This window comes from Rattus norvegicus, chromosome 7, assembly GCF_021556685.1.
Source record: "Rattus norvegicus strain SHRSP/BbbUtx chromosome 7, alternate assembly SHRSP_T2T, whole genome shotgun sequence".
Taxonomy (NCBI): Eukaryota; Metazoa; Chordata; class Mammalia; order Rodentia; family Muridae; genus Rattus; species Rattus norvegicus.
The window spans coordinates 120,989,736-121,010,298 of record NC_141540.1 but is presented as its reverse complement, the minus strand read 5'-3'; the positions used below and the strand labels follow the sequence as shown (position 1 = coordinate 121,010,298).

The window sequence follows — 20,563 nt, the reverse complement described above, 5'->3', positions numbered from 1 at the left end:
AAAAACTAAACTAAAAATATTAGACACCAAAACCCACCATCCAATCAGTAAATGAGAAATGAAGCCATTCTGAGGTTGGGCTATCACAGTTGGTGAAATGCCTACAGTGCAAACCTGAGGCTCCTCAGCTCTCACATTAAAAAGCCAGCCACACAGGGATGGGCTGTAGTCACAGCTCTGTAGCTGGCTATCCCAACCATGTGGCCAACTCATGGCCTGGCCTGGCCCAAAAGCTAAGGTACAGCAACTGAGCAAGGCACCCATCATTCCTCAGTCCTCCCCAACATTCACTCAAGTACACACACACACACACACACACACACACACACACACACACACACACGTTTGTGAGCATGTGAAACCATATGCACATATACCTCACACCCATATATATTGAATTTCCATCTCATTCAGCAATAGCTTATGCCTGCAAATCCTAGCACTTGGGACCAGCCTGGTCTACATAGTGAGCTCTAGGCTACCCATGGCTACCTGGTGAGAGGCACTGCCTAAAAAAGTTAAACAAAACATTAAATTAAAAAAAAAAAAAAAAAAAAAAAAAGAGGGGCTGGGGATTTAGCTCAGTGGTAGAGCGCTTGCCTAGCAAGCACAAGGCCCTGGGTTCGGTCCCCAGCTCTGAAAAAAAGAAAAAAAAAAAAAAAAAAAAAAAAAAAAAAAAAAAAAAAAAGAATGACACCAAATTCTGGGGAGAAAAGGATGTATGGGAGGAAGCCCCTCCTCTGTGAGTAGAAATATACCACTAATGGAGTTGCTGTAGAACAGCATGGAGGTCTCAAGTGACCAAGAATTAAAAGAGCCTAGGACCCAGACACACCTGAGTGTAAACGGGAAAGTCACCACACCACAGAGGCACCTTCACAGTATCCACAAAAGCCAAGCCAGGGGACCAGCCTAGGTGCGTCCATCAACAGATAAATGGATGGAGACCTGGGTGCTGCGTACACAATGGAATTTTACTCAGTCACGAAGCAGAAAACATGTGCTTTGCAGGTGAACGGATCGACTTAGAGACCATGCTGCTGAGCAAACAAGCCAGACAGAAACGCAAAACCACATGCTTCCTCATTCAAATACGTACGTATGTGTGCACATGTGAAAGGGGGAGAGAGACTATTTGTGGTGAGGAAGGGTCTAGCTGGAGAGAAACAAAAGGACACTGGTGGTGTGTGTGCGTGCATGTGCACACCAACTACATCAATATACATTTGTAAAAACACAATAACTAAACCCATTATTTTAAAATGGGTTTAAAATTATAAAGACATACGAAACAAATTAAAGCAAGGTTCCTAAAAGCCCAGAAGAGGGCAAGCAGTGGGGTCTTCTGAAGGAACCTGGGGTGGGAGGAGACACAAAGTGGCTAGTTCTGGCCACCTCTGCACTACAAGAGGCACTATTTGGGCTTTTGTTTCCCTTTCTTGGGGCCTCCGTGGCCCTGGGAAAGTCCCCGGTTTCTGACTGGGCTCCTAAAGTAGCTGTGTGTGACCACATCCACGCCTACTGGGGCCTCTGGATGGGATGGCGCTCCTGTTTACTTTCCGTTGTTTTTTGAGACAGAGTGTTTTTGTGTAGCCTTGGCGGTCTTAGAACTTGCTCTGTAAACCAGGGTGGCCCCGAACTCACAGGGATACATACGCCTGTCTCCCAGATGCTGCATTCCTATCTCTGTTCCCAAGCTTCCCACAAACCTGCTCTGCCATGGGATGTCCTGGGCAGGGTGGTCGTGGCCTCAGGTCTGGGGGCTTCACTTCCTGCTTAGTAAACTCTGCCTTTGAAATCCTGACAGTGATGTACAGGCCATTCCCGGAACAGGAGGGCTAGGATGTCTCAGTCTCTCAGCCTTCCTTTCCTTCCTGTGATCCTCTCTCTGGCTTAGCACGGCAAGGCCCAGGTAGAGACACGTCTTCTCATGCAGTCAGAACAAGGATCCAAAAGGAAAAGAGAAGCCAGAAAGAGAGCCGGGTGCAAAGCTGGATGGGAGGGGGAGGGGCAGAAGGAGCCCTCCTCGATCACCCCTAACTGGCACTTGGTGTGGTTCAGGTCACAGGATTTCATCTTGGGCCCTGGAGAAGGCAACTCCTTCTGGCCTATCTACCACCCCAACAATACAGGAATGGAAGACATTTTAGAAGAGGTCTCAGGCTGTCTCTCCAGGTTACACAGCAAATAAACAACATGGCTGGAGGGCTGGCCAGGTCTGCTTGGTTGTGCTCCCTCCTCCTCCAGCTGCCCCTTCTGCGGCTCTCATTGTTCCCAGGAAAGTAGCAGGAGTGGGGGTGGGGAAGAGGTGACTCCCACAGAGCCTGCCAGGTCTCAGATATAAGGACAAGGACTTCAGGTTCACCTTCCTGAAGCTTTCGGCCTGCTTTGGCAAGTCCCAACTAAGGATCCTCAGATTAGAAATACAAAGAAGTCTGTGAAAGCTGTCACCCCAGGGCCTGGCTCTCACAAGGACAGTCCCTGGCAGGCCTCCTCCTCCTCCCTCTCACCCCCCCATCCTGCCTTGGCTCCTCTCCGGCCATAACAGCGGCTCAGGCAAGCTTTTAGTCATCTGGGTCAAACTGAGCTCTTATTTCTCTTGGTGTCATGAAACATCAGGGGAAGCCAAGGGCTATTGTCCATGGCCAGCCTATGTTCTTACTCTCCCAGCTTCCCCCAAATACCTGCCTCCTGGTCTCACTTCCCATTCTGTCCAGTTGCCAGAGGTGCCTTCCTCGGCTGTCCCTTTTACTCTTAAAAACTCAAAAAGTATCCACTGTCGTCGCCGTCATCATCATCATCATCATCATCATCACCACCACCACCATCACCACCATCATCACCACCACCACCACCACCATCACCACCATCACCACCACCACCATCACCACCATCATCACCATCAACATCATCATCACTATTATTATTACTCTGTGTGTGTGTGTGTATGTGTGTGTGTGTGTGTGTGTGTGTGTGTGTGTGTGTGTGTGTGTGTGAATGATATAGGTGTGCACCTGCCATGGCCTGAGGGTGAAGGTCAGAGGGCAACTCTGTAGAGCTGTTTCTCTCCTTCCACCTTTATGTGGGTTCCAAGGACCAAAGCCATGTCACAAGGCTTGCTTGGCAAGCACCTTTACCCAGCGAGCCACCTTACCAGCCTGCTCCACTCTTACCCAGCTCGTTCCTCAACCCTCCTCCCCCGGCCTCTTACATAAGTGTACCCTGTCACTCCATTCTGTTCTGTCCCCAGTCCTCACAGCTCACCTGCACCCCACCTGAACCTCATCTCTGGGAGACGTTTTATTAGACAGACATTTGACAGGGTGGGTGAATAGCTGGAAGGACCCAGGATGTAGTAAGGTCTAGAAAATGGAAGAGGATGCCAGGGTATGGTCAGGGGTTCTCCTGGGGTGCTGGCAACCAGGGCAAGGACTCTGTACTCCCCATCCACAAAGAGACCTCTTTGCTGTGTAAGAAGCGCAAGTTCAAGGTTCCTATGCGTTAGGACTCAGAATGCAGCTGGTATTTGGAGGCTGACCACTTAGGTGGGTCCTCATTCAAGGTCGAAAGCAGACTTATAGGAGGAGGGAATTTGGACAGAGGGACACTAGGAAGGAAGGTGACACAGCACACAGAGAGGTCAGGGGAGAGCATGAGGAAAAACTGTCAGCCTCTCGGACCTGGAAAGTCATGGCAGCTGGGGGTCTGACAGCTCCTCCTTCCTCTAGGCACCTAAGGTTGCCATGTTTTTAAAAATTATTTTCTATGTGCATTGGTGCTCTGCCTGCATGTATGCATGTGTGAGGCTCCCCTGAGACTGGAGTTAGAGACAGTTGTGAGCTACCACATGGGTGCTGGGAATTGAACCAAGGTCCTCTGGAAGAGCAGCCAGTGCTCTTAACTGCTGAGCCATCTCTCCAGCCCCCCAAGACTGCCTCAATGGCGTTTCTTTACCTTCCAGCCTCCATGTTTAGACATAAACCAATTGGCTTGCAGCAGGACTCAGTGATGGGAGATACCGGGTTACGGGATTGGGAAGGCCTTGTGGGTAAAGACGCCCCCCCAGAAAGAAGAGGTCTGGGAGGAGGGAGAAGAGGGAAGGTAATCAGTCATGAGAAAGCCCCTCACCTGAAAATCTCCTGAAGCTTGCAATCATAGAAACTAAAATTTATTCTCAGTCTCATCCAAGGCCTGAATGGTTGGCCGTCATTGTCCACAAACTTGTTCCAACACTTTTTAAATTCTGAATGAGAAGAGGAGAGAAAGCAGTGAGGCCCCGCAGGAGTCTCCACCGTCACTCTAGGGTGGCTCCCTGGGCACACCCCCCTCACTGTATGGCAGACCCACGTGCCATTCTACGGTGCCGGTGCCCACCCCTCACCTGGTAGGTCCATGGCAGCCACGTGGACTCCTTCCTGAATCAGCCTGCAGAGCTTCTGCTGGTAGTTCGGGTTCCTTAAGTAGTAGTACAAGCGGGAGCTGAAGATGGCCAGGCTTAGGTTGCGGTGTGCGGCCAGGAACCTGGCTACCTGCTCCGCGCACTTGCTGCAGGGGCTCCAGGACATGTACCACGTGACCTTGAACTCTTCCATCGGGGACAGCACTCTCAGGACTTTGTCGTGGAACCAGTATATGAAGCAGAGTTCGGCGTGGATGTGGCCCTGGGTGACAAAGGGGAACTCTTGATTGGAGGGAAGGAGCAGGGCTCTGGGTGGAGGGGATCTCCACCGGGTGTCTCATCCCTCCCTCATCATTCAGGGTTTAGTACTAACTGCATTCTCAGCATCCCCTCTCACTAGCACTCTGAGCCCTGTTGAAGCCAGGTCCACTGGGGGATTGGTTGGTTACCTGTCAGCCATATCTGCTGTGGAGGACATGGGCTAAGAAGACCCCTTAAGGAACCACAGGCCACGGGCTGGAGAGATGGCTCAGTGGTTAATACTGCTCTTCCAGAGGTCCTGAGTTCAAATCCCAGCAACCACATGGTGGCTCACAACCATCTGTAATGGGATCTGATGCCCTCTTCTGGTGTATCTGAAGACAGGGACAGTGTACTTATATATAATAAATAAATCTTTAAAAAAAAAAAAAAAGCAAACACAGGCTAAGGGTAGCTACCAAGTCCATGAAACGTGGCTCATCTGAGGTTACAGCACGTGTGCAATACAGAGTCGTTTCATTGCCTTTCCTTTAATTTTTTTTTTATTATTTATCTATTGGTTTTTCAATACAGGGTTTCTCTGTGTTGCCCTGCCTGCCTATCCTGGAACTGGCTCTGAAGAGCAGGCTGGCTTTGAACCCAGAGATCCACCTGCCTCTGCCTCCTGAGTGCTGGGCTAAAAGTGTTTACCACCATGCCAAGCTATTTTTGTTTTATTTCTTTGCGTGTGTCCATTTCACTGTGTATCTAAGGATGACCTTGAACTCCTGACCTTCCTGTCTTAGCCTCTGGAGTACTGAGGTTACAGACACCACCACTCCTGGCTCATTTCAAAGAGAAAAGGACTTGCGCCATGGTAGCTCACACCTGTAAGCCCAGCACTTGAGAGGCTGAGACAGGAGGATTGAGGGGAGTTGGAAGCCATCTTGGGCTATAGAATGACATCCCACTTCAATACCTGTGTGCCAGAGTTTGTGTGTGTGTGTGTGTGTGTGTGTGTGTGTGTGTGTGTGTGTGTGTGCTATTTAATTAGAATTTTATATTGATTGGGCAGTAAAATACTGTTGTTCATGTTGGATTAAATAAGTCCTTAAAATTCACCTTATGCGGGGCTGGGGATTTAGCTCAGTGGTAGAGCGCTTACCTAGGAAGCGCAAGGCCCTGGGTTCGGTCCCCAGCTCCAAAAAAAAAAAAAAAAAAAAAAAAAAAAGAAGGAAAATTCACCTTATGCATCCTGTCAGATTTTTAAGCTACAGGCACTGGGAAGGTTTAGATTCCTTCTATTAGAGCAAGCCTGCAGCCTCCCACAAAGTGCTCCTAGAACATTCCAGAGAAAACGTGCCACCAGGGGATAGAGGACAAGAGTATACTAGGACATTCATGTGGTCACTGCAGGGTTGGTACTGGTCAAAGCCATAAGCCACAGTTGCTACCAGAGGCCTTGCACACGAGTGTAGCCAGGCTGGGACCGGCAGGCTTAGTGGGAAGGCTGGGGTATGGCCCTTAATAATAATAACAACTTTTTATTTTGGTTTTTCGAGACAGGGTTTCTCTGTGTAGCCCTGGCTGGCCTTCAATTCAGAGATCCGCCTGCCTCTGCCTCTCCAGTGCTGGGAGGCATGGCCCATTACCACCCAGCATCATTCTTATTTTTTGAGACAGGGTTTTACTGTGGTATCCCTTGCTGACCTGGAGGTGGTTATGTAGACCAGGCTAGCCTTATGCTCACAGAGGTATACCTGCCTCTGCCTTCAGAGCGGTGAGACTAGAGGTGTGCGCCACTACACTCAGCCTCTGCATTCTCAATGGGCGTGGTGCGTGCCCACGGTGGGAACATGTGTGTGCTCATGAGTGTGCTTGTGGAGGGCTAGAAACTGAGCCCGGGTGTCTAGCTCACAGTCCCCGGTAAGGCAGGGTCCCACATGGTACCCAGAGCTTGCCCACTCAGCTAACTCCGCAAGCCAGCTTGCTCTGAGGTTTCCTTTATTTTTCCTCCCATAGGTTAGGGCTATAGCTGGCCTCTAGGCCCAACTAACTTTTACAGGGATTCTGGGGACACCAAGTCTGGACCTCATGCTTTTTGTGTGTCCTTGGGGTCACCTCTGCTGGCCTTTGGGGTTTTTTTTGTTTTTTTTTAATTTATTAGTACACTGTCGCTATCTTTAGACACACCGGAAGAAGGCATCAGATCCTATTACAGATGGTTGTGAGCCACCATGTGGTTACTAGGCACTGAGCTCAGGGCCTCTGGAAGAGCAGTCAGTGCTCTTAACCACTGAGCTATCTCTCTAGCCCAGGCCTTTGGTATTTATTTACTATTAATTAATTAATTAGTTAAGATCTCACACTACCCAGGCTGGCCTCAAACTCCACATAAACAAGGACGACCCTGAGCTTCTGGTCCTCCTGTCTCCACTTCCCGAGTTCTGGGATTACAGGAGACTGCCGCCGTGCCCATTTTCCTATGCTGTGGAAGATCGAACCGAGGACTCCCAGGAATGTCAGGTAAATATCCCACCAACTGAGCCACACCCCCAAGCAAATACCTGTTTCCTGAAGACCCCTTGGCGAAGGGGGACAGGTAAAGCGCAGTCCATCCCATTCACTTCATAGCACAAGAAGTTATTCTTTCGACCCCAGGCATAGCGTACGTTCTTAAAATGAAAGTAGAATGTTTGTTGATATAACTTCTTTAGCGGGTTTCTGCAGGCACAAGAGAGAAAGCAGAAATCACAGAGTGTGCCCTGGAGTGATCCCAAGTAGAACAAGGCCCCCCCTCGACCTTTGACAATTTTTGGACTTTCCAAGCAGGAAGACTGAGGGGAGAAGAGAAAAATCCTGCCGCCAGAGAGGTGCCTTCCAACTTGGGCCCCACGCTGCTCCTCCCAGTCCTGTAAAGCCTGAGAAAATGAAAGGTCCAAGACTCTTCAGCACTTTGTGACAGTTCCCTCCAGACTCAACTCCTCCACGTGGGATGGAGGTTTGAAAAATCACGGAAATGAGACCGGAGAGATGACTGTCTGACTGGTCAGTAAAGCGCTTGCACACAAGTCCCGATTCCCAGAGCAGATGTCAAAGCCAAGTAAGGGGGTTGTGAATCTATCCCTGAGTTGGGGAATCTGAGATAGGAGGATCCTCAGAGCTCATTGGCCGGCCTGCTGGAATCCACAAGATCATTTCACTGAAAGACTCTAGCTCAATAAAGTGGAGAGCAACTGAGGAAGACGCTTAACATCAACTCCTGGCCTCCAGACGGGTGCACACATCATATACCCCCCCCCCCACACACACAAGATATACTGTTAGAGAAATCCCAAACTTCAGATGGGGGATCTACTTGTCTCGGTATTTCTTGGACCTGAAGTCATCAAGTCCTTCCCTGACCCTGTAGGCGATGTTCCCATTTAACAGACAGGAAAATCCCAAGCCGGTAACTAAAGTCTTTAAGGAGCAGGAACAAGAGGATTATGTATGCCAAGACTGAGCCCTGCTTGAACTATATAGTGCCAGCGTTCATCGCAAAATCCTGTCGGGGGGGTAGTGTGGGGGTGGGGACAAAAGAAGTAAAATGAGAACAACAACGACGACAACAACAAAACAGCCAACTATCACTGCCACCACAATAAACTAATACCCAGGAGACAGAGTCTGGATCCCCTAACTCAGAGCTGGTTAGGGGTTAGTGGCCTTGGAGGGTACCAGGCTGGACCCCTCCCTCATAGCCAGCAGCCTGTAGAATAAAAGCCAGACTTCAATCAATCCTTGGTCAGAAGAACGGGATCTGAGTCTTATCTCTGACTCTGGAAGGAGAGGTGACATCTGGGACTGGTTACAAGGCCACACACAGAAGACAAGGCTCTTCGCAGATAACTGCCGATAACCAGCTTCAGAGCCCTAATCCTGGAGGCTGATGGCTGGCGAAGGGCTTTCTGTTGAACGTGCTGTTCTGTGATATGGCAGTCGTCGCCCTATACAGGTCTATCCGTCACTGGACAGAACAAAGTTGCTCAGGGAAAGGTGAATCATCTGTTCTAAAGACGGACCAGGGAGATGGCTCAGCAGGTAAAAGAACTAGCTTTGAAATTAAAGCCTACATTTCCACCACACCCACGCACGCACGCACGCACGCACGCTCGCACGCACTTGCGGCTGGGCCGCACACGGGACAGTGGTCTCCATTTTCTGTCCACTCTCACTCCACTTTCTTGGCAATACACTGGGTCTATCTTTTGCCTTACCCTTAAAATTGTCCGAAGAAATCTTTAATTGACATCACAGGCACCAGGAGAGAGGACAGAAATCAGTGAGCGTGTCACCCAAGGGAGTGGGTAGTTTGGGGTATAACTTTCTTCTTATTCGTAGGTTTAAAATACACTCACATCTCTTCGCGTTGGGTGTGTGTACATGTGTGTATGTGCTATGAGTTAATATGGGCAGGCTGGGAAGCCTGGGGCTCAGGAGAGGGCCTTGGATCCTCAGGAGCAGTAGATATAAGCGGTTGTGAGCCACACCAAGTGTTTGCTGGGGAGCTGAACTCTGTGGAAGCAGCAAAGGTTCTTAACTGCTAAGCCATCTCTCCCCAGTGCCAACCCCACCCCCTATTCTTTTTCTCAAAGGAGATCTGAATGGTGTGGTTCCTAGAAGCGAAGAAGCGCAGTGACCATCTGGGCAATGGGTGTGTTGGGGAACTTCTCTTCACTCTTTCCCAGCGGGGAGGGGCTACTTCTGGGAAGGTAGTTCACGTAGCCTTAGAGAGTGGTCCCCCTCTTCTCCCTTTATTACCCGAGGTTAGGTTAAACCAGCACGGATATTCTAGAACATCCATAGAAAGTTCTCCAAACGCGACCGTCCAAAGTCTGCTTCCATGCATTTCTCTTTAAATTTTGACGCCCAGTCCAGCCCTGGATCAGCAGGAAGACCCACAGCAGAGCAGCCCCAGACTGAGAAGGCGTTCTCAACAGGAAGAAATATGGGCGGCGTGGAGAGGGGTGCAGGGAGGGTGGCCAGTTTAGACGCAGCTATAAGGCAACCGAAGCGGCTCAGAGCAAGGACCCGCGAGGAGAGTGGGATCCTGGAGAGAGTGAAGTAGGAGTCGGGGGCTGGGGATCTAAGGATCTAAGGAGCTCAGCACGCAGCACAGTGGGGGCCAACAGGAAGAGACTGCTGTGAAAATTTTGGAGGAGTGGGGCCAGCGGTACCTGATCGGTGAATAGGGTCTGCGATGGCTGCATCCCAGGCACACTGGTCCCATCCCAGCGTTGGGCCCCAGACCCTGGGGTTGCATTTGTACAACTGCCAATGTACAGGCCCTGGCTTTGGGAGACCCCAGAAGTTCGAGTGACTTCCCCGGGCCATGTGAATGCAGGCCCCACCCTCTTCCTGCTTCAGCTCCCGGAATGGGAGGGCTCTAGGCGATCAAGCCCAGAAGGCTCCTGCCCACCTTCTCTCCTATCTGTCCCCTGGCTTGGCAGAGACCTACTCCTCCGGACAGCGGCCCGCGGGGATCCCAAAGAAAAAGGGAAACTAACTGATGGTTGCGAGAAGCGGTACCGAGAGCGGTGAGGGTAGGAGAGACGCCCCAAGGATGCCCCCAGGCTTCTCCATCCAATCGCCCGAGACCAGCCTGTGCCCAGAGCTTGGAGCCGAAACTGCCAGTTGAACCAAGGGTTTGACTCTCCAGGTGTGAGGAGTAGGGACTCCTAGATTCTCTCCCTTCGGCTTAGGAGGGGAGAAGACAGCTTAGCTTCGCGTTTCGAATTCTGGGCTTGGATTTTGGCATCCTTCACCTCTAACTTCCCAACTGCCCCAGGTGTGGAGCTAGACTGAGATCGACGGGGACCCAAGCTCAAACGGGTCTTTGGTGGCTCAGATCAGCCAGCAGCAGGTGGACGGACGAGCTGGCATCAGAGCCAAGCTCGCGTCCTTGCAGATGAGGGAGAGCGATGTCCAACGATGTATGAGTTTGCTGTTCCACAGACCTGTGTCTCTCGAGGGTGGCAGCGTGGACCGGGAAAATGAAGCACGCGCACGCTTTTGGTTTTTGAAGTTCATCCAGCGTTCTTTGGAGGAATAAATGCGCAAGGCATCAAGTAATTTTACATGGTTTTGGATACATGTGTGCAGGTGAATCTGTGCTCTCCACAGAGGCTCTGGGCACAGAAGCCAGTTCCTGGAGGGTGAGCGTGTCACAGTGCCCCCAGCTGGCGGAAGGCTATCCGGTTTCTGTACAAGCAAACTTGTTGAACTTGGTGAGAGACGTAATGTGTGAAGTTTTCTATCGCCTTGGAAAAGAAATGGACAGGATACAACAGCATTAACGGGAAATAATACTTCAATCAGAAGTAGGCACATTTAAAAAGAAAATACAACAAAAGTTGATTCAGAAAATGCACCAAACCCAGATCCAAAGGAGTCAGAGGTCATAGTGGTAACAACACCCAGCATTGCAGCCAAGGAGTAAACTCTGTCCCTTTCTTTCTTTCTCTCTTTCTTTCTTTCTTTCTTTCTTTCTTTCTTTCTTTCTTTCTTTCTTCCTTCCTTCCTTCCTTCCTTCCTTCCTTTCTTTTGTATATGAGTACACTGTCACTCTCTTCAAACACACCAGAAGAGGACATCAGATCTCATTACAGATGGTTGTGAGCCACCATGTGGTTACTGGGATTTGAACTCAGGACCTCTGGAAGAGCAGTCGGTGCTCTTAACCACTGAACTGCCTCTCCAGCCTGTCCTCTCTCTTTCGATAGGAGAGATGGGATGGCTCTGGAGATGCCTCGGATGGAGTTTTAATCTCTCAGTAAGCCTGGAAACCGCTGCCTTGCCCAAGAGTCCTAGTGTGTGCCCTTCCCCTGTTAGTGGGGGTTCCCAGGGACAGTCCTAGAAAAATCGGGAGTTTTTGACTGAGCCATTTCCCTATCCCTTGTGTGTTTGGCTTGATCAGAGATTACAAAATACTCTTACAGTCGCTATGCCATTTTGTACTCCCTGTGCCAGTGTGTGAATGATTTGTTTTCCCCACACCCTGCCTGGCATCTGTTGACACACGTTTCATCTTAACCACCAATGGATTGATAACGATATAGTGGGGTTGTTCTGTTGCTCTGCTTTTTTTTTTTTTTTTTTTTTTTTTTTTTTTTTTTTTTTCGGAGCTGGGGATCGAACCCAGGGCCTTGTGGTTGCTAGGCAAGCACTCTACCACTGAGCTAAATCCCCAACCCCTCTGCTCTGCTTTTTGAGACATGCTGTCTGGGTTGGGGATTTAGCTCAGTGGTAGAGCGCTTGCCTAAGAAGCGCAAGGCCCTGGGTTCGGTCCCCAGCTCCAAAAAATAGAAAAGAAAAGAAAAGAGACATGCTGTCACTAGGTGGACCAGGCTGAACTTGAACTCTAGATCCCCCTGACTCGGCCTCCTCAGGCCTGGGATCACGGGGATACAGCACTGTGCCTCATCCTGTTGTGTCTCCAAGTTCATTTCCCCATGGTTAGTGACAGCGGACAGGGCACTCAGGCGCTTCTCTACCATCTCCAGGGAGCCGAGTTAAATAGAGTGTCACCTGCAGGAACATATTCATCTCTCTGACGCTTCCCATCTGGAACGCCACTAAGTCTAGCTGTTCCCTCCCCTCCGTTCCGTCTCTGTGAACTCAGATGCAGTAAGTCACTAGGTACTGTGTATTTTAGGGTTAGCATTGCTGTGATGAAACACCATGGCCTAAGCAACTTGGGGAGGAAAAGGTTCATTTGATTTATGAACACATCACTCTTCATCATCAGAAGAAGTCAAGGAAGGAACTCAGACAGGGCAGGAACCTGGAGGGAAGAGCTTGCTCTCCATGGCTTGTTCAGCTGCCTTGTTATAGAACCCATGACCACCAGCTCAGGGATAGCACCAAGACTCATCAGGCTGGGCCCCTCCCATATCAGCCACTAATTAAGAAAAATCCCCTATACCCAGATCTTTAAGAGGTTTTCTTGCAATTGAGGTCCTCCCCTCCTTTTTTTGTGTGTGTTTTACTTTTTTTTTTTTTTTTTTTTTTTGGTTCTTTTTTTCGGAGCTGGGGACAGAACCCAGGGCCTTGCGCTTCCTAGGCAAGCGCTCTACCACTGAGCTAAATCCCCAACCCCTACTTTATTTATATGAATGCACTTATCTTCAGACACACTAGAAGAGGGCCTCATTACAGTTGGCCGTGAGCCACCGTGTGGTTGCTGGGAATTGAACTCAGGACCTCTGGAAGAGCAGACAGTGCTTTTAACCACTGAGGCATCTCTCCAGCCCTCCCTCCATTCAAGTTACTCTAGCTTATGTCAAGTTGATACAAAACTAGACAGCCCATTGTGACTGGCTTTTTTTTTTTTTTATCCCCACAATGTCCTTAGTGTTCATCTACATTGGAGAAAGTGTCTCATTTGGGTTTTTTCTTCCTTATTTTGCTTGTTTTGCAGACAGGATTTCTTTATGTAGCTCTGTCTGGCCTGGAATTTAGCTGGTCGCGAACTCAGAGATCCACCTGCTTCTGCCTCCCCAGAGCTGGGGTTAAATTTGTGCGCAGCCATACTGAGAGGTCCCCTAAAAATAAACCCTAAAGATAGAAAAAGTTTCAGTTTCCAAGGAAAGCAGATTGAGCTCCCCAGAGGGAGCTACTGAAAACAGACTGTCAATCACTGACGGCTTCACGTGAGCTTGGGGCTGACCTGGCTCTTAGAATCTCCTCAACACCTAAGAAACCCACCCATGTAACTTCCCGGCAGCCACCATTAAAGCTAACCCCCCCCCCCCCCAGTGTTCTATAAAAGGCTTGCATGCCTTTGTCTGGGGTTGACCCATGAAAGGCAGTAATTTCTACGGAATAAACATTCTGCCTTTGCTTACCATTTGAGTCTGGGGGCTTCCTTCTGTGATTCTTGGACTTTTACAGTACTTGGCTCAATTTTTTTGTTTGCTTGTTTTTTTTGTTTTTTTTTTTTTAAGATTTATTTGTTTCATGTCTTCAGGTACATTGTAGCTATCTTCAGACATATCAGAAGAGAGCATCCGATCCCATTACAGATGGTTGTGAGCCACCATGTGGTTGCTGGGAATTGAACTCAGGACCTCTGGAAGAGCAGTCAGTGCTCTTAACCACTGAGCCATCTCTCCAGTCCTGCTTGGTGTTTGTGTGTGTGTGTGTGTGTGTGTGTGTGTGTGTGTGTGTGTGTGTGTGTGTGCTCTTTTTGTTTGTTTGTTTGTTTGTTTGTTTTTGAGACAAGATTTCTCTGTGTTGCCCTGGCTATCCTGGAATTTGCTCTGTAGACCAGGCTGGCCTCCAACTTAGAGATTTACCTGCCTCTGCCTCCCAAGTGCTAGGATTAAAGGTGTGGACCACCATCCAGCCCAATTTTGTTCTTTAGTGGCAAATACAGGCTGAGGCTGGAGCTGAGCCCTGTAGAATGTTCGTCTAGCACTTAGTGAACTCTGGTTTCATTTCCCAGTCATAAACTCCGCACTTAGGAAGTGGAGGCCGGGCTGGGGATTTAGCTCAGTGGTAGAGCGCTTACCTAGGAAGCGCAAGGCCCTGGGTTCGGTCCCCAGCTCCGAAAAAAAAGAACCAAAAAAAAAAAAAAATAAGTAGGAAGTGGAGGCCGGAGACCCCAGTGTCCAGCTCACTGTGGATTGTATATGGAGCTTGAGAGGGGCTGAATAGCAGTGCACTGTGTGAATTCTGCTTCTCCATTCATCATCTGCTGATAGACATTTGGATTTCCTCCATATTTCATCTATGCAATTACAAATGTCAGCCGAAAAACTTCTCTTTGAACCCCTTTTCAGCTTTCCAGGTCATGTGATCATTTTATTTCCAACTTTTCTTTTGAGAGAGGCTAAGTAACCCAGGCCAGCCTTGAACTCACTGGGTAGCTGAAGATGACATTGAACTCCTGAAACTTCTGCATCCACCTCTCAAATACTGGGTTACAGACCTGTGCCACCATGCCTGCTTCATGTGATACTGGGATCGAATCAGGACGTCGTGCCTGCCAGGTAAGCACTCCGCTAACTGAGCCACTCCTTGGTCCTATTTTTAACTTTTTAGAGGCAGGGCACTGCCACACTGTCTTCTACAGCAGGTGTCTGTTCTATCTGTCACTCTACTCTGTCCCTCACTTATCTTCTATTTGTTCTCTTCACATTTCCTGAGCCACCCCCCCCCACCCTTTTTTAATTGGGAAAAGGATCTTACTGCTTAGTGCTGGCTAGTCTGAAATTCACTAGGTGGACCAGGTTGGCCTCAAACTCACAGAGCTCTGCCTGTCTCTCTGCCTCTGGAGTGCTGTGCTTAAAGGCTTGTGCCACCAGGTCCAGCTTGCATTTTTCCTTCCTAAGACCCCCCCACCCCCGCTCTCTCTCTGTCTCTTAGGGGCCATGCTAATCTTCTCTGTATTGTCCCAATTTTAGTATATGTGCTGCCCAAGTGAGCACTTAAAACTTTATCTTACGGATATACAATTCCTCTTTATCTTTATCTTCGATGTCCATGAAGGCCAAAGTCACCGGAAGTCTTAGAGCCAGAGTACAAGCAGATGTGAGTGGCCCATCGTGGGCCTGGGGACCTCTGGTCCTCTGCAAAAGCATTATGAGCCCTCAGCCCTGAACCGTCAATTCAGAACCTCCCTTTGTCAAGTTGATGAGCTCTCAATGTGCAGGGTCCACAACCATCTTTAACGTACAAATGGCTCATGGGGGCTGCATGCTGGTTTAGGTAAAAGCAAGAATGTTCCAAGGGGTGGAGAGAAGGCTCAGTGGTTAAGATCATATACTGCAGAGAACCAGAGTTAAGTCCCAAGCACACATTTTAGGCAGCTCACAACTACCTGCGAGTCCAGCTCAGGGGGAATCCAACCTCTCTGGCTTCCATGGGCACCTGCCTTCATATCCGAACACAGACATAAATGCATACACACAATCATGAATGGTAAAGTTAAGTCTTAAAAAAAAAAAAGATCCTGGTGGCGGTGGTGAATGCCTTTAATTCCGGTACCCAGGAAGCAGAGACAGGAGGATCTCTGTGAGTTTGAGGTCAGTCTGGTATACAGAGTGAGCTTCAACACAGCCAGGGCTACACAGAGAAACCCTGTATGAAAAACAAACAAACAAACAAGCAAACAAAACAACAACAAACCCAAAACAAAAACCAATGAACCACTTAGACAAACAAAAAGACTCTGTCTTAAAAGTAGAGACTGGTGTGTCTGGCTATGCAGCCCAGCATGCACTTGCTGGGCCAGTACAATACTTGTCCTTGGGCCCCAGAGTCCTCAGGGTCCTGCCCTTATCATTCTGCCCAGAGGCACAGTGCACAGTGTACAGTTACACTGCAATGCAATGCTCTTAGACCAAATAGGGCAACCACTGTGAAAAGTCTTTCTCTGTGAAGTTTAGTTTTACAGCATTGTGGGGCTGGTGAGGAAAATCTGCTGCCATTTTCCTGTGATGTCAGAGCTTGGCACGTCCAGGGCAGAAAGGTTGGAACTAAACACATGTGCCGCCAGACCCAGTTTGCAAAAGAGAGTTTTTCCTTTCTTTTTTGTTTTATGTGTATTGGGATTTTCCTGCATGTGTCTTTGTGAAGGTGCCAGAAGTCCTGGAACTGGAGTTACAGACAGTGGTGGGCTGCTATGTGGGTGCTGGGAATTGAACCCAGGTCCTCTGGAATAGCAGCCCATGCTCTTAACCACTGACCCATCTCTCTAGCCCTTCAATGTACTATTTTTAAGAACAGAAGAAATTTGTTACAGAGGTACTGCTGACTCTGTGTGTGTGTGTGTGTGTGTGTGTGTGTGTGTGTGTGTGTGTGTGTACTAGTCAGGGTTCTCTCTCTCTCTCATTTATTGGAATGACGTACAGTCTGCAGCCCAACTAATCCATCAGTGAGCAGCTATGGATGGAAAGTCCAAAAACTAGTAGTTTCTCAGTCCTACAAGGTCTCCTGTATACGCTGGAATCCAGAAGTCTGCTCCACTAAGAGCAAAGGAATGGATGTGCAAACAGGAAGAGGGCTTGCAGACAGAGAAAAACCTTCCATCTTCTATTGTCCTTAAGTGTCTGCTTCCAGCAGAAGTGAAGGTGTGTCTTCCTTCCTCAAGCTAGGGATTTCGGCTGTGTCCTCCGTTTCTGGATTGTAGTTCATTCCAGATAGTCAGGTTGACAACCAAGAATGGTCATCACACTGTGTGCATGGATGCCTGCATGCATGCTGTGTAACATACAGGAGGGCAGAGGGCTGCTTTCAAGGTCAGTTCTTTCTTTCTGCCATTTGGATTCTGGAGATCCAACTCTGTTCACCATGCCCAGTGCTTTTGTCTGTGGAAACGTTCTGCAGGACCACTTTTGGTTTGTTTGTTGAGAGGGTCTCATATAGCCCAGTCTGACCTCAAACTCACGGCATAGCGGGAGATGACCTCACACTCTCCATCCTCTTGCTTCCAACTTCCAAGTGCTCAGCTTTAAGCTTGTGCCTTGACTCCTGGCAACCATGAATACTTACGTAATCCTCAGCATGTGTGGGTCAAGTGTTCTTTTTTAAAAAATTATCTTATTTATTTACATTCCAGTCATTGCCCCCACCCTCCAGGGCCGAGCATTCTTTATATTTAGCTATAAGTTAACAAGTCAGCTTGTGCCCACATCAGGCACCAAAGGGACTCCACTAATGTTCTTGCTTACACAATGGAACAGAAGTGCCCATGTGACCCATCAACTGTCAGGACCTACATCCATCACCACTTGACCCCACTTGGTAAAGATGTCATGTTCACAGGCGTCCAGGAGGGATCACTACTCTGTGAATGTCAGCCTTCTCCTCTGGTTCCTTGACTTGATCTCCAAACAGGTTCTATGACAAAGCAAGGGCGTCCTTCCTCTGCTTCTGAAGAGGAGAGGGTTCATTTCATCGCTAGCCAATAGTATCATGTGTTTATGAAGACTATAGTTAGTGTATGTGTGCTGGGGAGCAAGCCCAGGGCTGTGTGAACTCTAGGCAAGCAAGCGTTCTGCCCATTCAGCCACATCCCCAGCCACCTTGCCATGGGTTCGGGTGTGAAATAAACAACACATTGGGGAAGCAGATCTGACTTTTGGAAGATGCCACTAGGCGAGGCAGTGATGGCAGGCACATCTCTTTAGTCCCAGCACCAGGGAGGGAGGGGCAGATGTATCTCTGGGTTTGAGGCCAGCAAGTTACAGGACAGCCAGAGCTTCTCAGAGGAAACCCTGTCTCAAGAAAACCAAACCAGAGGCTGGAGAGATGGCTCAGTGGTTAAGAGCACTGACTGCTCTTCCAGAGGTCCTGAGTTCAATTCCCAGCAACCACATGGTGGCTCACAACCATCTGTAATGGGATCTGATGCCGTTTTCTGGAGTGTCTGAAGAGAGCGGCAGTAAATAAATAAAATGAGAGAAATCAACTCACAAAATAAGCTTAGAGAAGAAAACTCCCCCCCAAAAAACAAAAGTCAAAATCCAACAATAAAAAAAAAGGGGTTGGGGATTTAGCTCAGTGGTAGAGCGCTTGCCTAGCAAGCACAAGGCCCTGGGTTCGGTCCCCAGCTCCGGAAAAAAAAAAAAAAACAAACCACAGGGTAATATCAAATGGGGAGCAATTTAAATACACACACACACACACACACACACACACGCGCGCGCGCGCGCGCGCACACACACACACACACACACACACACACACATGGTGAGGCAAGGGCACAGCTGAGTGAGTACATGAAACAAACCAGACAATGCCTTTTCCTGTGGTGTTGTTTTGAGGCTGGGTCTCAATGTCAACTCAGGCTGACTTTGAACTTGAAAGCATGTGGAATTATCCACCCAGAATCAATAACTGAATAATTTATATACCATCTAGCTATCCATTGTCTATCATTTATCATCTATATTATCTATCATGTATCATCTATACATCACCAATGTATCACGTTATCACCTATCTATAATCTACTATCGATTGGTCACCCATTGATCATCTACCATTTTATTTACATATCATTGATCTACAAGGATTTCAGAGCTATCAGGGTCAATCCAATGTTGACCAATGTTGGCCGACTCTCATGACTAGAACGGTACCCGCCTGGTATGTCGGGGTTCTGGGCTGCATTCCTGGGAAACAACCTAGTTCGCTTGTTCATGCTCTGCTGTAAACTGCAGAGTTTGGCGTCCAATCCGCGGGACCTATTTCTCCCTTCCTGTTTTACAGCCACGGGACTGGAAACACAATGGAATTTGCAGGCTTGGTTCGCTCTAATCGGCCCAAGCCACCCCCAGATTTTCCGTTGGTTCCGCTGGTGGGCCAGCCTCTGAGAGAACAGCCCAGCTGAGGATGCGGCCGCGCCATCCACCCTGCAGCTGCGCAGTCGCCGGCTGGGACACTAGGGCGGGTCCTCTTGTTGTCCCCGCCGCCGCTGCTTCTCCGGCCGCCGCCTGCAGGGGGCGCCAGGGTCCGGGGCGCCGCAATCCCTGCCGCCACCTTCATCTCTACGATGATCCCTAGCCAGGATTATGCAGATTTGGGATGGCTATGCACCTCAGAGCTCTAAACCGCACGGGGGCCGTGGCATTTCAAACTACTTAGATCATGGGCCAGCGATGTCTCCGGTGATAAAAGACTGCGATTGAATAGTTTGCAAGCTACGAATCTATACCAATATCGGAGAATATTCCTAATATCCAATGCGTGATTGATTAGAAAGGAGCAAACGGAAGGCTGGCTTGAGTAAGGGGGCGCCAAGATCCCGCGCAGCAGAGAATATAAGGGTCCGGACTTGGGATTCGAGAAGGAAGGTGCCGGCTTTCAGAGAGGGAGCATTAATAGATGCTCATCCGTTAACCTGTGGCTTTCCTTTGGGTCACCAGAGGTTAGGTCACGCTGTAAGAACCAAGGGATTGGACTCAAGGACGCCTTTTTCGACATATGCTAAATATTCCAGGGGCGGGGGCGGGAGTCCCATCATGCATTTGCACTCAGGAACGACGCCCTCAGTGGGCCAGCAACACATAGAAATACTAATTGCTATGGAGCTTAAAGATTTTTGTATGGAAGTGATGTCACCTATGCTCACATCGCATTGGCCAAAGCAAGTCACATGTTTACAGCGAACCTCAAAGATGGAAAATCTGACTCCATCCTGTATGCAAAGGTGGTGGTGGGGGGGGAGGTGTTTGGAAGCAACCCTGAGCTCGCGCGTCTCCCTGCCACTCAGGTGTAGTCACGTTCTCTGAATGCCTGGGCCGGTAAAAACCGCAAGGAAAGGGAGGGAATGGCTACTGGGTGCCAGGTACCTTTATATCCAGACCCTAAGGGGGACACATCCTGGTAGAAGTTAGCATCAGGGTCCTAGCTGGGACACAAAAGACCATTTGCTAAATTCTAGCCTATCCCCTATCATTCGGTTACCACCTAGCCGACGAAAATATTTAGTTAAGAATGGAGGGAAAAGGGGTTGGGGATTTAGCTCAGTGGTAGAGCGTTTGCCTAGCAAGCGCAAGGCCCTGGGTTCGGTCCTCAGCCTGGGGGGGGGGGGGGAGAAAAAAGCTATCACTTTTAAAATACCTTGCTTAGAGAGGAATGAGGAAGATTCTGATTGGTCTAGGGCTTCTGCTTTCAAGTTACTGGTTTGTTTTGTGTGTGCTTGGTTGCTATTATATTACATAGTATCTATGACTTTAAAAAGTGAATCAAGGGCTGGAGAGATGGCTCAGGGGTTAAGAGCACTGACAGTTCTTCCAGAGGTCCTGAGTTCAATCCCCAGCAACCACAAGGTGGTTCACAACCATCTATAGTGAGATCTGATGCCCTCTTCTGGTGTGTCTGAAGACAGCTACAGTGTACTCATATACATAAAATAAATAAACCTTAAAAAAA

At 49.0% G+C, this 20,563-nt stretch overlaps 1 protein-coding gene, 1 long non-coding RNA gene and 1 pseudogene across 6 annotated transcripts in view; 1 reads left to right on the top strand and 2 right to left on the bottom strand.

The window, feature by feature from the left end:
- Apobec3 (apolipoprotein B mRNA editing enzyme catalytic subunit 3) overlaps window positions 1-10,030 on the bottom strand; it is a 19,359-nt gene extending 9,329 nt beyond the window's left edge. The window contains exons 1-4 of one of the 3 annotated variants that reach the window (XR_015624118.1): window positions 9,859-10,030; window positions 7,207-7,363; window positions 4,382-4,661; window positions 1,710-4,243 (exon numbers count right to left, since the gene is read on the bottom strand). Coding sequence is in view for 2 of the 3 variants with exons in the window: in NM_001033703.2 (NP_001028875.1) it covers window positions 4,129-4,243; window positions 4,382-4,661; window positions 7,207-7,363; window positions 9,859-9,911 (605 nt within the window). In the remaining variant the exon portion in view is untranslated. 3 annotated transcript variants of the gene reach the window in all.
- On the top strand, window positions 8,214-20,563 carry LOC102547383 (uncharacterized). Of its 3 annotated transcripts, none has more exons than XR_015625776.1 (3): window positions 8,214-8,722; window positions 14,509-14,673; window positions 18,899-20,563. It is a non-coding gene; the product is annotated as an uncharacterized LOC102547383 (long non-coding RNA). The 3 variants fall into 3 exon arrangements; XR_015625775.1 differs by lacking the exon at window positions 8,214-8,722 and adding an exon at window positions 10,084-10,908; XR_015625774.1 differs by lacking the exon at window positions 8,214-8,722 and adding an exon at window positions 10,084-11,001.
- LOC120093920 (U6 spliceosomal RNA) lies at window positions 15,048-15,111 on the bottom strand (annotated as a pseudogene).